The 17,689-nt window shown below is 38.4% G+C and overlaps 2 protein-coding genes and 1 pseudogene across 4 annotated transcripts; 1 reads left to right on the forward strand and 2 right to left on the reverse strand.

The window, feature by feature from the left end:
• Nucleotides 1-3,445: 3,445 nt before the first annotated feature.
• Nucleotides 3,446-10,870, reverse strand: LOC148733032 (sulfotransferase 1B1-like). 2 transcript variants are annotated; one of them, XM_088756784.1, is made up of 5 exons: nucleotides 10,735-10,870; nucleotides 8,496-8,654; nucleotides 6,008-6,382; nucleotides 4,882-4,976; nucleotides 3,446-4,397 (listed from the first exon to the last, which is right to left on the reverse strand). In XM_088756784.1, the coding sequence occupies exons 2-5, from the start codon at nucleotides 8,635-8,637 to the stop codon at nucleotides 4,104-4,106; spliced, it is 906 nt and encodes a 301-aa protein (XP_088612910.1). In that variant the 5' UTR covers nucleotides 8,638-8,654; nucleotides 10,735-10,870; the 3' UTR covers nucleotides 3,446-4,103. The 2 variants fall into 2 exon arrangements, with proteins under 2 accessions (XP_088612910.1, XP_088612909.1); XM_088756783.1 differs by lacking the exon at nucleotides 10,735-10,870 and adding an exon at nucleotides 10,076-10,398.
• Nucleotides 10,871-11,644: 774 nt separating this feature from the next.
• LOC148733033 (putative peptidyl-tRNA hydrolase) lies at nucleotides 11,645-14,872 on the reverse strand (annotated as a pseudogene). Its single transcript, XR_015999904.1, has 5 exons — nucleotides 14,704-14,872; nucleotides 14,226-14,439; nucleotides 13,546-13,645; nucleotides 13,114-13,159; nucleotides 11,645-12,377 (listed from the first exon to the last, which is right to left on the reverse strand). The product of XR_015999904.1 is annotated as a putative peptidyl-tRNA hydrolase (transcript).
• Nucleotides 14,873-14,912: 40 nt separating this feature from the next.
• LOC148733034 (DNL-type zinc finger protein-like) lies at nucleotides 14,913-17,246 on the forward strand. Its single transcript, XM_088756796.1, has 2 exons — nucleotides 14,913-15,302; nucleotides 16,549-17,246. The coding sequence occupies exons 1-2, from the start codon at nucleotides 14,944-14,946 to the stop codon at nucleotides 16,679-16,681; spliced, it is 492 nt and encodes a 163-aa protein (XP_088612922.1). The 5' UTR covers nucleotides 14,913-14,943; the 3' UTR covers nucleotides 16,682-17,246.
• Nucleotides 17,247-17,689: the final 443 nt, after the last annotated feature.

Raw genomic sequence — 17,689 nt, forward strand, 5'->3', positions numbered from 1 at the left:
CTGTGAAAGTTTGAGAGAAATCGGTGAGATGGCATGTGTCACGCCTGCCTGGTCCTCTCCTGGACAGACTCTTAATATCCAAGCCATCATGACTGAACAAGCATGGTCAATATAGGATTTATTACGTGACAAAAAGACTTCGATTTAATAATAATCAAGAATGACTTGTTTATTTCGAGAGCCGGAAAGAAAGCTAACTCTGTTTGTAGCACAATAATTAATAAACCCAAGAGGGTAGTTTAATTTTTTCTTTGTTTTGACTGTCTTTTGCCGCTTTTTGCAACTTCGTTGCCGAAATTGCCCAAAGTTACCAACTTGGTAAGTTCGTTCCACGCACTTTTTTTCTTATGCGGAATGAAAGCGGGTATGTTGGACCCCTCCTGCCCGCTCAGGTAAACGATTAGAACTTAGGACTCGCTTCATCTTGCCCGCAGGTGCTTCCAGCTCTATAATAAATATGCTTTATTAACCAAGCATGTCAAGATGGCGGGATATTGGCCGAATTCTTCTCTGCGTCCTTACGGAGGTCGTTTATTCTCTTATTTACAGTTCTGTGGTTTTCTATTGGAGCAAATGTAATCGGGCATCACATGAGAGTCTCAATGAGGGGTCACGTTCAGTGACGGTTGACAGTTGAAATATTGCGTTTATGACGGTGGACGGCTAATATTTAAGCCCTTTTGCCGGTTGACGGTTAAATTTTTGGAATGTCGTTTGTAAAGCGAATTTTGCTGTAGTTTTTTACAAAGATGCGCTTGTAAAGAACTGCTAATTTATAACACCTTTTATTGATAAATGACTAACGTTTTCGACACCGGAAGTGTTTCCACACTGGAAGCAAGTTCTGTCGTTACCAGTTTTACTCGCGACTAGAAGCTAGAAATGTATTTTGTTTGTGTGATTATATTATATTATTTATAAGCAACAAGACTTGACCCCAATTAAGGCAATCGTTTCGTTCTTTAATTAAGGATATCTGAGACATTTGACGGCTAACCTTGACTCGCTTAGTTATTTGCCGGATGACGGTAAAAATATTGCGTTTATGACGGTGGACGGCTAATATTTTGGCCATTTGACGTTTGACAGTTAATCCATTAAGACTCTCTCACAGACTATTTTTGCAAAATTCTTTCATGTTTACCACGCATGATACTTATACCAAAGTATTGGATGAATATGAATGCATACATGCTATAATTAGGGGATTCCCCTCTCTAGGCTTCCATGTCACGACTTGTCATTATATCATCTCGGGGTCTTGACTGAATCATTTCCCATGTCAGTTTGTTTTGAAGAGAAACCGAGCTATCGTATACGAACATCACGCCCGAAAGACAGGCCTAAGATTTACCGTCTAACGGGAGAAATTTGTCTTCCTTTTTAAATAAAACGAAGTTAGTTTTCTTGCAACATGATCAGATCATAAACCACTTTAACTTGTCTCGCATCAACCAGTTTGCATAGCCCGGATGATGTAAATTAGTACGTATGTTTAAGCAGATAAGATTTGATTTAATCCATTGAATCGACAAGTGTAAAGCCTTCTCCTTTCTGTCTTGCCGTGTTTGTCCCAATTCGCCTGAAAAACGGGGGAAAGGGAGGGAGAGTGGGGGGCAGAGCTGACTACTATTAAGTTTACTTAAGAAACTAATTCTGCTTAAAGTAATATGCGCCCCTCTCCCCCCTTTCAGGTAGATCTATAGAATCGTCACACTCTCCTTTTTCTCTTCTCGTGCTCGTTTCAATTTGCCTGAGTGAGCGGGGAAAGCAACGCCTGCTCTTGAGACTATTGCAGAATATCCAAGTACTCTCTAATAGATCGGTGTATCTCATGTGCTGTGCACAGAACTGGCACGGTTTTATGAATTACGCAGGATTTATGATTTACAATCATATTTCTTAGTCGTTCAGAGCTCTTCCTCTACGATCACATAGGGGTAGAGGAAACGTGAGCTGAGAAATCCTTTGACAAACTTGAAACCTTAATCTGTATGACGTGATTTACCCGGGAGTGCTCGTTATTTAAAGACGGCACCCAAGAACGATATCTATGGAAACCGTTCTGTTTTCCCACCGAAAACCGAGGCGCAGATGTCCGATAATTCCCGCGACCAGTTAACAGAAAAAATGTTTTTGAAAAAAGTGTTAGACTACTAAACGCGCCGCACGCTTGATCACGAATCATAAAATTAAACAATGAGTGAAGTAAAAACACGTCAACCCCACCCGAACTAAACTTTTCTCGTCTTTTCGTTCCCACTCTCGCGTTGTCTCATTAACCATTTAAACCCTAAATGCGACTAGCATCTTATTTCTCCTTATGGTTACACTCCTGAATCATTTCTTAAGATTAGCGACCAGAGAAAATGATTGCTAACCTAAGAGGCTTTGATTTTTGTGGCTTCTGCATCCTACAGGAAGCGAAGTCACATACGTTGTCGAGATGAGTGAGTGAGTGAGTGAGCGGTCTGAATGAGTGTAACAATATAGCTAGCATTCCTATCTTCACTCAATTTTGACCCGATGTTAGCCGGTGCTACTTATTGTTTCTTCGGAGTGTCTTAGTAGTTGGACATTCAAACTCGATACACAGTTGAGTTCTCTCCTGTTGTGATTTCTTGCTTAAAGCTACTTGCACATCATATCTGTTTACAGTTCTTGAAGTGACACTACGGAAGACAGCAGAAGGCAATAAGCATCTCACAACCATTTCAGGACTACGTACGATTTTAAAAACAAATATTTTCCTGAAGAAATATCTTAATAGGTTTAATCCGCGCAGCGTAAAAAGAGAGAGATATTATATCGTTTAAGTCAGCAAATTACTTAGATCTGAGGGTTTAACCTTCGGTTCTTTTAGGTGACACTACATAGGACGATAAGCATCTCAAAATAATTTCAGTGGCATCCGCCGTCGCATAATTCAAATCCAAACTTTTCCTTGGAGAATATCTTAATAGATGTGACCAGCATGTTTCAGGATCTTCAATAATCACAGCCAATACTAGATGATTCTATGATCAACATTCGAGCTTGAATTCCTGATGAGTGCGCGTTGCGGACGAACTTCATTACTCCACTCAGTGTTATTGCGATTTGCATATCTGTTTTCATTTGCGGGTTACTACAGTGACAGCAATCCTCTTAATTTACCTTTGGTGTCTCTATCAAGGGAAAGAACAGCATTAAATAGCTCTCACCTTTCCTTGCTTGTTGACACCAAAAATTCTTTTTCTCCGGTTCGAAATACCGATACGTATTGCATCATGCATTAGTATGACACTGTGAAGAGGTAGTATCCAGACTCAACCGAGCCCCTGTCAGCATTATCAGGCTGAATTAAGACAGGAAATTTTTACCCTCATAATAACCAGAGTAGCTGGAGCATTCCAAAGGATCTTAATCCGTGGATTTCGAAGATATAAAGGAAGAATATACTTAATTATGATCTACAAACTACAGTTTATATTCTCTTGCTTTTTTACATAAAATACAACAAAAGTGTGGAAGTAAAAAAATATTGATACAGTATATGTACCATATCATTTTTTTTTTTTTTTTAAATTGTAATACTGATTTTGCAATAAATGGGGCCTGGATGACAGAAAATACCAAAAAGTGAGACAAAAAAATGTGCCTTCTGGAAAAGTCAAAGCCTCCTCCATGAACATCGCAATTAATAGTCATTTTGAGAGCGGAGAGAACTACACACTGCACAAACATGCACATCGATCACTTTTGCCGTACACCTTACAGGACATGAAAAAAAATTCTGTGCCTTGAAAGAAAGTACCACCTGATTGTGCTACCAAAGTCGCGGCTGTTTACGAAAAAGGTCCAAGTTGAACTGATTTAGTGACCCAAAGGGAAATATACACATTCTTCTCCTAGCAGTTTTTAGCTACATGTGTCCTCTTTTTTGAGAGGCTTGATTTAGGAATAAGTAGAACAAATCAGTGAGAGGTGAGTTCAATTCATTTCAGCGGTTTATCTTTGCCGTAAACGTCATTCTTAAAATCAAAATCAGATTGCTAACTTAACGTACTCTTCAAGCTAAGTCAAGGTTAATTACGATTTGCATTTGTTTCATTTTCGGGTCACTATAATGACAGCAATTCTTTCAATTTAGCTAGAGTCTCAAGATCTCCTACTCTTTCACTAAAGACTTTGTCAAACAACTCGTTCTGTTCTTCAGTGAAGTAATCCTTCCATCCTCCCACTTGACCCTTTCTAATAAAGCCGTCCCCTTTCATTCCTTCAAACCAAGTAAAATTGGTGTAATTCGAGCTCTTCATAGCGTCAAAGGACGTTTGTCGGATGATGATGTCACGTGTTTCAGAAGAGATCTCTTTACCAATGAACTTTGCTATCTTGTCAACAGCACCTCCTGGATCCTAAATGAATATTTGGAAATGTCATAACTTTTAAATGGAAATACTGCAGGCAAGTTAAGACAGTGAATCAAAGGTAAACATTTTTCAGTGACGTTTAAGTGTAAAATTTACTGTCACTACCAAAATAAAAAAGAACGTCAGGAAAAAAAGCTGAATGATGACAAACCAACTTTCGTCCGGCGTTAAAGTCCTTTCAATATTTCACACTTTCAAATTGCTTTAAAATCTCTGCAAATTAACAAACTTACTATTTTCCTTTGTGCTCACTGTATTTCTGATATCCGCTTTGTACCACAACTATTCTTTTTAAAGATTGATCAGTTCACATGAACAATCCATGTACAAGGTCTTTGAGGGTGGATCAACGCATGCCTCAGAAACCTGACATGTTGGGGGCAAGAAAATCTTCGGAGCAAAATGGAGGGTTATTTGAAGCATTACCAAGAGCAAAACGAGCTATAAACGGTTCACTATGATTTCTTACCTGTACTCTATCCTCATAAGTAAGAATCAAAATGTTAGGGTCGTCCCTTTGCTTCCACCAGCCTAGCACGTGATCAAACTGCAGGCCGTGCGTGACTACAAAATAGGATTGGTAAAACCCTTCATTTAAATGCAAAATCTTGCTTTTTATATTTCTCTCGGGAGTATTTCTAAGTTATTTCACCCACAGAACTTGATTTTTTTTTTTCAAAGCTTTACAAGTTGGTGGATCGACTCTAACTAGAGCTGCGAGTAGTCTCGTACCTAGACCTTCTACGGTCAGGCGAATAAGTTCTACTTCTCGCGAATCAGCGATTGCTACTCTCAAATTAAACAACCCAGCTTCGGTGTAGAAAAGCAAGAAAAGAACGAGGCTTATATCCAGCCATTTAAACCGAACAAGTTTGGTTAGTAAAGTCGTCCGTATGGTTACGAGTCGTTCCGTACCCACGGTCGTTTCGTACCCAGCTCGGTCGTTTTGTACCCAAACTAATAAAGTATGTTTTACATGTAAATAACTGGAGAAACAATATCACACCTACACTGGCTGTTTTTGGTAAAAAAAGGTCATAAAGTATAAACAATAGACTTTTCTGTTAAAAACTTCACACTCACCTTGCGCTAGGAAATATTTAAGTTTTTTTTATGAATGTCACAAGTATACTCAACATAAATTTGTATCTAGCTTACTCGCCCGACTTTATTAACTTGTTGTACGCATAAATGTACGTACGAATAAATGTCCGAGTCGACCAGCGGTTTGGGTACGAATCGACCGGCGGTTTGGGTTCGAACCGACTCAAACTCGGGTACAAGTCGACTGCATTTGGGTACGAAACGACCGTAGGTACGACCGCTTTTGTTTTCCTTAGTTGACTGTCTTTTGCCGCTTTTTGCATGCCCATCACCGACATTGTAGAAGATTTACAAACCTGGTCAGTCCGCGCCACGCAAATTTTTTCTTGCCCGAGACAAAGTCGGCATTCGCAAGAACGCAAAAAAGAACTCAATCACATTCAGCCTTCTTGACCTCACGCTTGTTCAATACTGAACGCATATTCATAAATTCTTCTGCTATTGATCTTAATGCTGCTGTCATTGAAAATGGTCAAACAGGTTATACTTACAATCTCCTGTAATAAGACGTTTGAAGGCCTCATCCCAAGTAGGGAATTCCACCAAATAGGGCATGTTGCGGCGATGATGATATATGGACACAAACACATCTCTGGGATTGCGCACAACATAAATGTATCGAGGCTTGTTAGCTTCATCAAGGCCCTTGGGTATCAGGTGATAAGAAAGGTGAGTTTTGAATACACGAGGCTCAGGGAAGCTAGTAAACATTTTCATGGCGGACTCGGCGTCAGTCACGGTATAGGGGTACGATTTGATGCCCACAATGAGCCCTTCTACAAATGGCACTCTTTCATCCAATCGACGCTCGTCTACTTTACCATCATGAAGAATCTGCCACACTATTTCCTGAGTCCAGGTCGAACCTGCGATCAATTTCAACGGAAACCCGCACAATTTTAGGGAATTTTCAAGCTTATTTTGTTTTCAAGTGGCCAGCTCCACCTAGTTTCTGTATGGGATGCACAAACTTTTAAACTTAAATTCGTGAAATCGAACGAGCATCGGACGTAGAAACTCCATTGTTATCTATGAGAAGTAAATGTTAGTATTAAAACTTATTTTCTGCGATCTCGCACATTGGCGAGTCAGTGTTTAATCGTCTATTGGGGAATCATTCAACTGGTTTCACGAGTATTAATGACTAATTCTGGTTTAACTCTTACGAACACAATAACTTACAGCAAGCTAAACCGACATCAGAAAGTCGGCTTGCTTGAATACAGTGCAAGTTCATGTATTCCTGTCGTTACAGTTGTTCTGGTCGCTGCTCATTTGTTGTTATTGTTTTTTGTAAAATCCTTGTTCTTGTTACACAGCGATCTTACAAAAAAACCTGTCTTTTAGGGATAGGGGACAAAGCGAAATGGTGAACGAGAAATAAGACGATGGGAAATGGGTTCGGGTCGATCGCGATCTGTGTATTTACTTCTTGGCTCACTCCATACCCGGGACATTTCTTCAGTTCTCTTCTCGTCTTACAGTCAAACTAAGTGAAGCGTACCCCCCAAGATTACATTAATGATTTGATCATTTGGATATTGAACCCGCCAGTCGTTTCAAGAATGCTATAATGAACTGATTATTTGATTATTAAACTTGCTAGCCGTTTCAGGAGTGCAATAATGGATTGATTATTTGAATATTGAACCCGATAGCCGTTTCCATTTTGAAAAGGCGCGGATCATTGTTCAAATTAGAAGTCCATTTCTGAAGTCCAATAAGATTGTTCTATTTGACGAGGAATCCTGAAAATGAACAAACTGCACTGTAAAAACACTGCGAAAACAGTCGATCGCAAATATTAACGAAATGGAAAAAGTCTTGCGATGGCTTCGCCCGTAATCTATTTTTTTCGACCGCGAATACACACAAGAATTTCTACAAGTTCGTTAAGATGTAAATAGGCGAAAAAAGCTCTCGATAACATTCCATTTACAACATTTACAAGAAGTTCTGCACAACACTCGAACTCACCTTTCCCGCCATGTCTGACGCCATGTTGAAATGGTTCTGATACATCATCACGTGTTCGCATAATCCAATCAGAAATGAACTTCTCATTTGAACAATGATCCGCGCCTTTTCAAAACGAATACGGCTATCGGGTTCAATATTCAAATAATCAATCCATTATTGCATTCTTGAACGGTTAGCGGGTTCCATGTTCAATATTCAATTCATTATTGCGCTGCTGAAACGATTCGCGGGTTCAATATTCAATATTCCCGGTTAGCTAAATTGGTTAGAGCGCCGGATTGTGTTGTGCGGGAGGTCGAGGGTTCGAGCCCCAGCCGGACCAATACTCATGGTCTTAAAATAAGTGAGGAGAATCTGCTACCTTTCTATAATCAAGAAATGGATAGATATTCTAGTCTTCTCGGATAAGGACGAATAAACCGTAGGCCCCGTCTCCTGCTGGGTTAGAGGTAGGAGACGTTAATTTCCCACGCACGAGATTACTGTGTGGTGGTTGTCCTCCCCTGGGTGGGATGGGTGGGTATTGGCCCTGAAAAGCCCTATGGGGAGTGGTCAATTAACCTATGTATGTATGTATGTATGTATGTATGTACTGTATGTATGTACTGTATGTATGTATGTATGTATGTATGTATGTATGTATGTCTGTCTGTCTGTCTGTCTGTCTGTCTGTCTGTATGTATGTATGTATGTATGTATGTATGTATGTATGTATGTATGTAATAATCAAATCGTTAATGTAATCCTGAGGGGTACGCTTCACTTAGTTTGACTGTAAACCCAAACTAAGCCTGTTTCAGTACATACAAAGTATGTTATTATCGTGCTCTTCGTTGTTGTTCACTTCTACAACCCTAGAGTATTCACAGTGAGGACAACGAAGCAAAGGAATACAGATCATTTACATAATTTTGTTCCCTGCCTAGTTGGCCCAGTACATCAGAACAAATCATATATTGCGTTACCAGGATTTTCACATTTTAAGAAAATTGAACGAACCTGATCTTGGATATGACACAATAAAGATATCCTCCTTTCGGGCCGGCAATTTAGGAAGAACGTCTATCATTTCTTTTGTTACAACCTTTCCGGGCGAAAGGAGGACGTCTTTAAAGTTCGGAGGTCCTGTCCGATCACCCATGCCTCTTTGAGATAATTCTTAAGAGATAGAGATTAAACAAAGTTAGAAACACTTTGAAAATTCACTTCAGAAAGTTTGTAACGTAGGCGATAATTTATAGATAGACAAGTGTCAGAAACTATTCAAGTTGAGTAAGCACAAAAAGTAAGACATGCACCTTTTTTTAAGAGCGTCTTTAGAACGTTCCTAACATGTTTTTTAAGTTGTTTGTCATCATATTTCAATTAAAAAATTTAGTTTGACTACAAATTGAGTTGTCCTTCGTGTATCTTGCAACAGGAGAACCGTATTGTTAGTGTTAAAAAATATGTCCCTGAGTTTTAACCCAAATTCTCAAGTCTAAAATTGTCCCGTTAGACCTCACTTTTACATCTCATTTACCTTCATCTACACTTCTCGTCCGGGATAAACAGCTTTTGCCCAAAATTACGAACGACAACAAATGAAAATGAAATGACCGACACGAGCCAGACGAATAACCGTGCAACTCTACGGATTTGTGTGGGCGTTCATGCAAGCTCATGCAGAGCACGACCATAGGCAAAGAATTTCATTAGCCTTTAATACGTAGTCAGTCGTAGTCAGTGGAACCTGCTCAACGCTTTCAATTACGTACAGGCAGCTAACTCGCACAGGACTAAATCCTTAGAGGATGACTAAATTTTCCTTTGGGAAATACAGCTTTAATCCAGAATTACGAAACCAATACGAACTATCATTTACCAAGTTGACTCCATTTCATTACGGTGGCCAATTTACCATTTCAACTTTGTTGATATATCCAAATTATTCCATTTTTCATCGACTGACCTTTGGTATTTGTCACCATTATCTTCAAACAATAGATATTTTGTTAGCAGTAGTAGACCGTGAAGCGTCACACCATCCAACATATGGCGGTGTGCATAAATTCAAAATAGGTTACTCGTGTTTTAATTAATTTTTTTTAACACTTGATCCTTCATACCCAATTGTGTTAATGAATTTTCACACTAAAGGTTATTTTTGATAATCAAACATCAATTTGTTCCGTAACTGGAGCATTCATCCCAATATTATTGTCGTGATACACATTTGTTTACATATTGTCTGCCCCGAAATGCATTTTCAAAAGCGGATCGTCAGTTACATATGGTACTTGGACATGCAACCCTCCAGCAACCTATTTTCCATACATAATTATGACCCCTGAGTGACATGAGCCTTACAACATGAGCCTTACGATTTCTCAACGTAGACCCCAATAAAACAACAAAGCTCAACGATCTGCCATAAATAGATACATCTTTATTGCGATATCCTCATGGAACGATAACTTCGACTTTTGACTCTAGTTTAGGTTTAGCGTTTAAACGAATGGGTGTCGCTTTGTAAAGCGTTCTTAGTAGAGCATATTTTGGGTACTGAAAGGGCTAGAACAACATTAAACAACTCTCACCTTTCCTTTCTTGTTGACACCAAAAATTATTTTTTCTCCAGTTCGCACAGGGTTGAATGATTTCTTATACAGAGAACCCCTTCAAAATACCGATAGGTATTGCATGCATTGTGTGACACTGTGAGCGATAGTACCCAGACTCAACTGAGCCCCTGTCAGGACCCCTGTCAGTATTATCAGGCTGATTAGACGGGACATTTTTACCCTCATATTAGCCAGATTAGCTAGAGATTTCCAAGGCATCTTTAATCCGTGGATTTCGAAGATAGAAAGGAAGAAGATACTTAATTATGTTCTACAAACTACAGTTTATATTCTCTTGCTTTTTGACATAAAATACGACAAATGCAACCTTTTTTGCAAGCAATTTCCTTTTCATAAAGATACCACCCGTGAGGCCGTTTCGATTTCTCAAATTGGACCACAATCAAAACGACTTTGCTTAACGATGCGCTATATAATTATCAATCGCAGTATTTCGATCCACGGTTAGCGAATGGATTCCGCCCTTGAAAGTATTTTCAAGAAATGTATATCACGGAAAGACTAACAGATCTCCTGGACATGTCCATGCACGCCTTACCTGTTGGAAAAATTCGACACGTACAGTGTAGACCACATTTTGGTCACTGAATCGAAGAACAATAAACAGCTCTCACCTCACTTAGGTTGCTGGTTCAGAAAGGTTTCTTTCAATCTTGGATGGGGTTAATCGATTGCGAACTGGTACTGCGAGAACCCCTTTGTAACATGTGATTACATGGCAACTGTCAGACGCAATGTTTGAATTTCCTTAAGTGTTTTATAAGCTTCGCTTGAACTCCCACAAAACCCATTCATTTGTTGCTTTGTTATCTGTTGTTGTTATCTAATTTTTCAGAAAGCAATTTTGCTGTCCATGTTGCTAATTCATGCTAGTCTTTCAAAAGCCATTTACTTCTAAAATCAGTAATATTCTTCAAACTCTTAAGCGCAAGCATCTATGAGTAAGCTCTAAGAGCACTGGCCTTTATTCCCAAAAAGAGAAGTAGTGAGGAAAAGAAGCCTAGCCCAAATGTTTTCCCCCTAGATGGTATAAAACCCAGTGGAACAATTGTAACAAAATATTTGTCCTATGGTTTGGACTAAGGGAAGGTGAATAACTCCTTACCCCTTTACACCCCAATATCAGTATGCATTTTCTCCATAATGTTCTAGGGCATTTCTTAAGGCACTGACCTGGAGAATTTGTTTAGCAATCAAGATCTTATTTAGTTAATGATCATTTCCTCTACTCTCACAAGTTAAAATGTTTGATTCAAGGGTGTTATTGTAAGAAATTGGATGCTAGTCACTCTTAGAGTCAGTCAATGGGTCAAGCTGAGTTCATGTCGTGTAAAAGTCGAGTAACCGTGACCACAGGTTGATGCCAGACAGAATCGTATTTAGCATGACACTTCCATGTAACTATATTATGGCCATGAAATTATTCTCATCACACTACATGCCAGTCTTACAACAACCTGTTAAGTTCGGTGGTTCCCGTAAACGAGAATGTTGACTTACTGAAGTCCCAAGGGAAGACTAAACTTGTACATTTAAAAAAGGTACTCAGTGTTGAGTTTATTGCACAACTGCATGCAAATGTTACTTTAAATTAAATGTCCTAAATTTAACTAAACAACATGTAAAACCAAGCAATCTGTCACATAGAGAGTAATATGATATTCAGCCTTAAAGTAAAATTTACATGTCTTGTTGCTCTTAACTTCAATGCAATATTAATGATATCAATATCACATGTAGCATTTATTTCTTTTTAAACTTTAAACAAGTGAGGTAAATTTAGTCATCTGGGACTCAGTTACAACATCATCAACACTGCTAATGAAATTTTTTTTTTGAGCTGACACCAGAGTTTTCCCTTGTCAATGAAAATAAGAGAAATATGGAATATAAAGGTAAACCTTTTCTGGAATTTATTTTTTTGAAAGTTCTGATGGAAACTTGGCAGTGTTACATAGGAGCACTTTTATTCTATGTATTTTCATTCCCACAGGTGAGTTGTTAAAAAATAAATAAATCATTGGATGCAACTAGATAATTACAGCAGAAGCAGTCTGCCTCCTCACTCCATTAATAAAAGTAGAACACTCTTCTATGATCTTAATAACTGAAGCTCCTTCATGAGGACCTCACAGCACTGTTCTATTGTCCTTTCCAAGACTGGTATCTCTGATGGATCAAAATTGCTCAAGACATATTCTGTCACATTATTTCTCTTGCTGGGTCTTCCTATCCCTACACGAACTCTCCTCAAGCTCTAAAATAAAGAAATGACTACATATATCTTATTAACCAAGCACGAGGGCCATACTGGGAGAATATCGGCCTGAGGTCTTGACAGTGCGGACTGAGCGCAGCGAGGTCCGTACAAAAAAGACCGAGGGCCGATATTCTTCCAGTACGGTCCCGAGCAAGCTTGGTTAATAAGAGATTTATTATACGACTGAAGTTCAAAGGGACACAAGTGCGGTATCATTCGGGACCATTCGGGACAGTGCCCGGTCCAATACTTAGAGAATATTGGACCGGCAATAGAGCAGTTTGATTGGTTGATTTTAGTCACTGGCCCTCTGACTGCCTGATTCGTGTAATAAATATCAAATAAGACACCACATAGATTATTCTCTTGAAATACATGTACAGTTATAATGCATCTAGTACAGTTATAATGCATCTAGTACAGTTATAATGCATCTAGTACACTGCTGCATAAAAGTCAGCCATGCCAAGGGTCTAGCACAGGGTTTTTGTAAAGATATGTAATGGCAAGTTTGAATGACTGCATATCTGAATAAAAAATCAGTTGGGCTATTGAAATTTAGCTAGACTGAGAATTTTATGTAGTATTCAAGGAATTCTCAGAAATCTGATGTCTAATTTTGATGAAAGAACACTGTTTCTCTCTATTTCGACAACTGAGCTTTCACCCTCTTTCCTTCTTCTGATGTCTACAATCAAAACACAAAAAAGAAATAAAATATGCAGTAACTCACATCAGAGTGAAGTGATGCAATTGCTGACCTTACTCCATTGTGACCCCTGCAAAAAATGTTACAGATATGTAAACTGAAATTTCTGCACGCAAATGAACAGAATTAAACTTCATGTAGCATTTTACATCGTCAAAACTGACATTTAGTGCAGAACTAAAAATTCATATTTTTCATTCTAGATAAAATGCCATTCAGAGGTAGGGGTAACTAAAAATTTACAACATTTAAAAATCTTGAAGATGAGAACAATGAAGCAAGTTGAACACTCCTGGTTGCTTCATGCTATAGAAACCATGATGTTACAAAAAACTCTAGACTAGCAGCTGACCACGTTGACCAGTTTGATAAGTAGCCTTACACTCTAAAAGTTCAGTTATATTAGTATTTAAATTAATTAGTATTGCAAGTATTGCCTGGAATGTGGTAGCTCACCCAGCACTTCCTCCATGTTTTAAACTGTACTTTCCTAAAGGTCTGTCAAGGTCATCATGAAAAAGAATAACATCAGATGGGTTCACATTATATATTGTGACTAAATAAGAAGGAACAGTTACATGAATCAAGTTTTTGTATATGCAAGTAAATATATCAGGTTTATAATTGTCCACATCCCACAGTTCCTTTTGTGAAGGTTATTACATCAAAAAGAGAAATTGATGTCTATCTCATTCTTTTGTCTGATTTTCATTTCTGGCTGTCCTTCTGGCCTGACCTATAAGTTGGCAAAATTCTTCACACTTTTTTCAAAAACTCGTCTTCAAGTTGGCATAAGATAACTTCCTCCTTGTTTAATCAATCTCATAGAATAGGTTTAACCCTTGGATCCCTAAGAATGATTAGCATCTAATTTCTCCCCTGAATCACCCATTAAGGCTGCGAGAATAGAGGAAATGACCACCAACCAAGGAAGCTCTTGATTGTAAACAAATTCTCCTTGTCAGCACCTTAGGAAATGTATACAGAACCGTAAGGAGAATATACATACTGATGTTAAAGTGGAAAGGGTCAAACTTATAGATATTACCACTTTTTTTTTCCTAAAACTACTAAAAAAAATTGTCACAAAACTGTTGTCGAAGATTAGAGAATATTTAATCTAATAGTTAGAATACCTCCTTTTGAAATACTCCTTCCATTAAGGTTCATTGCCACAGAGGGTTTCAATAATATAAGCTTTTGGTTACCCACTTTGGTTACTGCTACCTAACCCAAAGATTGCTTATTGAAATGCCATGAAGTTCCCAAATACTTGGCACGACAGTCAAGTACAAGCATTCCAACACTATGGCGTGTGTCAGGAAGGGAATGATTACCCAAACCAACCACCTGTGCAAAAAAAAAAGAAAAAAAAAACCAAAAACAACTCCTCGTAGCAGGTTGAGGGTAGCTTATTTTTGCATGGAAATTAAACCCAATCAGGTGGTAATTAACAGCATAGAGCGGAAGAGAAAAGAAAGCTGAATAAAATTGGAGTGTATACATTTCCTGACACTTTCAGTACTCAAAGAGACTGAAGATACATATAGTATAGTTTCTCTAAAAACTTGTCATCTGAGGCAACGGGTCACAACATAATCCACAAAAATTTACCATCGAGCATAGTTTTCTAACATCAGACGCTTGAGCTTGCCTTGCATATAATTTGGAGATAATCTTCAACGACTTTGATCTGTTAAAGAGACTTAGTAGATTATATGGGGGCAGGCGGAGTGCCTCTCTCCAGCACTCCGCCATCTTCATGTATATTAGACACAAGCCCGCGCTCGCACCAGCGGATATCAGTGAGGTTTAAAATGCATGTGATATATGAACACTTAGGCATCAATTTAAATGGCGGCTAACTTATGTGTAAGGTCGCCTCGTGTTTTCCGACAAATATCTTGGAATCATTTAATAAGAAGAACTTTTGGTTTCATTCATTCTTTAAGTACATCTCCATCTACAAGAGCACTGTACTCATGGCGTAACCTCTGCAGTGAGGCAACGAAAAGCGGCTGTAAACCGCTGGGGTCGATTGATCAGAGTGAAAAGTTTCATCTGGTTTTCACGTGCAAAGTGTGTGAAACACGATCTCAGAAGCTTATCAGTAAGCAGGCCTATTCCAAAGGAGTAGTTATAGTCAAATGTCCTGGTTGTAACAATAATCATCTAATAGCCGACAACTTGGGATGGTTTTACAATGATAACAGGTAACTTTGCTTTTATTCTTTTGAGCTTGATCGAGCTCAGCTCTGAAATAGAGAACTGAACTCTTGTGAACTCAAACACCGACCCTTAGGTGAAAATTCTCATTCCCTTAAGATGCATTTCTGCCATTTAATTTTTATATAAAGTTTAGTAGAGGGTTAATTTTGATGACTATCGATGTATGAACAGTTTTATAATGAGTACATTATAAATGCATTATTTTATAATGAGTACATTACAGTTTTATGATGAGCCCTTCGCTCCGATGAAGGGCTAACGCTCGAAACGTCAGCTTTTATAATCGTAATGGTGGCCAATTTACCATTTCAACTTTGTTTATATATTCAAATTATTTCGTTACCCCCATCGACACAGCCCCAAACGGTTTCTTTAGAAACTATCAGCCTTCATTCATTTATAATGAGTACAGCTGTGGAAATGTTGTAAGAGATTCCAGGCCTGGGGCGGGGAAAGGGGGGAGAGGGTGAGGAAACTTGGGTCACGTTATGCTGAGCATGTGCCACTGGCCTCTCAGAACCCCTAACCCATTATAGTATATCCTTTGGCAAATTATAGACCCCAGGCTGGAATTTGCAGAATACCCGGCCACTCATTTACATGTCATTGAATAAGAAGAGCCTCTATTGTGTTATGCTTTGTTCTTCCAAGCCTTCCGACACAGGTAAATGAGGTGGCCGGGTATTCTGCAATTGCTCCTGGACCCCATCCAAGTCACTTTTGATAATATAGTAACATCCTCTTAACTGTGATCTTGTCATTTTTTTAATCCCTACTTGAAAGAATTTTCTTACCTCTATAAATCCCTAAAAAGGTGCAAGCCCTTTCTAGCAACTCTGAAAATTCAATCCCATTATAATCAATTCAGTCAAACAATGTGACTCCATTGAGTCCCAGAGCACTTCCCAATTAGCCTACCACTAGAAAGTACCCTCTTTCCCCCCCCCCCTCCCCCATTCCACACTGTCCATGCACACTATATATTACCTTTGGTTAAATTATATCCAGCCATTTTGCCAAAGAAGATAATTCAGTTAGAAGGGATAAGAAATTCCTCCAAAGTCAGAATATGTCAATCCTCTATGATAATGCAGTCTTTTCAAAACAGCAAACACTTTACATGTAAATACCATGTGAGTTTATTGTAATTCAATCACAGTTGAAATCAAGCCTGAATGGTACATGTAGGGTTAGACTATTACTTAGAGCTTGTTGAATGATATTTTACAGAAATATTGAAGATATCTTGGCTGAAAAAGGGGAATCAGTCAAAAGGTTGACAGAGACTGATTCCTTGGAGTTTCTTGCAAAAGACTTGGCAAACAGAATTGAAAACAGAAAACCAAGAGAGGATAAGGATTAATTACTATTTTAAATTATAAACGTGCCCTACCACGTCACACAGGGGTTATGTCCCCTTCAGAAAGCATCATGACCAATGGCTAGAGCTTCATGTTTTATCAGAAGATGAATCAGATTTCAACTTGGGAGCTTTGGACTGGCAACAAATAGCTACAATTTGTTATTAAACTCCAACTGTTGATATGTGATTTAAATGACACAGTTTATTAAGCCTTTGTAAAGAAGGCCTTTCGCGCTACTGGTACTATGAAGGTGCTAAGTAAGGGTGCTGATCATAGCACTTATATAATCTCCTTCATGAGAATAGGGGTACTGACTAAAAAACTGTGTTTGTGATAACTGTTCTTTGGCTTGACAAAACTCACTTACAATACAGCATATGTACTGAATTCATTCCCATGGGATTTACAAGTACCTCCCATTTACACAAGATACTGTTAACATATGACCCACCTTCATAGGACAGTTTGGTAAACTCAATGTAAAATTTTTTAATTTTAGGAACCAATGACCTTCATTTGTACATGTACAAGATTGGTTTTCACTATTAAAGAATGTTATTTGTACATTCTTGAAATATTCAAGATGCTAAATATTTCCAATTTCCCATTAATTTTTTTTGGTGAAAAGCTTGGCTGTATTCCCAATCATTCATCAAGAGAGTGTCTACCTGATTGAACAGCCACTAAACAACTTAAGTCTTAAAGCACTTATTTGCCATTTCCTGGACAATCCAAGTATGTTTGTATTTGCTTGGGTCTGATTTCAACGATAAGCTGAAGTGAAAGTCATGTCAGTGAATATTTTACATGTATAAAGTACATTGTACCCGTGTTATTGCACTAGCCTTCCTCAAGAATTTTTGCAAGTCAATTTGGCTCCTGTTTTCCATACTTTACACTCTAGCCTCATATCGAAGTTGAATCTAGGTAAATTATCAGCCCAATGAAATTCCATGCATACCCACATGTTGGTGGCCAACATTTGCTGTTTTTCTGTGGAACTTTTT

Source organism: Stylophora pistillata, chromosome 4 (assembly GCF_964205215.1).
Source record: "Stylophora pistillata chromosome 4, jaStyPist1.2, whole genome shotgun sequence".
Taxonomy (NCBI): Eukaryota; Metazoa; Cnidaria; class Anthozoa; order Scleractinia; family Pocilloporidae; genus Stylophora; species Stylophora pistillata.

Bases quoted from the DNA above. Each gene is read 5' to 3' on its own strand.
- LOC148733034 (XM_088756796.1), top strand. From the start codon at position 14,944: ATGGCGGCTAACTTATGTGTAAGGTCGCCTCGTGTTTTCCGACAAATA. The intron at 15,303-16,548 runs GTAACTTTGCTT...GATATTTTACAG, and splicing joins TGGTTTTACAATGATAACAG to AAATATTGAAGATATCTTGG.
- LOC148733032 (XM_088756784.1), bottom strand. From the start codon at position 8,637: ATGGGTGATCGGACAGGACCTCCGAACTTTAAAGACGTCCTCCTTTCG. The intron at 4,977-6,007 runs GTAAGTATAACC...CCTATTTTGTAG, and splicing joins ACGTCTTATTACAGGAGATT to TCACGCACGGCCTGCAGTTT. The intron at 4,398-4,881 runs GTAAGAAATCAT...ATATTCATTTAG, and splicing joins CTTATGAGGATAGAGTACAG to GATCCAGGAGGTGCTGTTGA.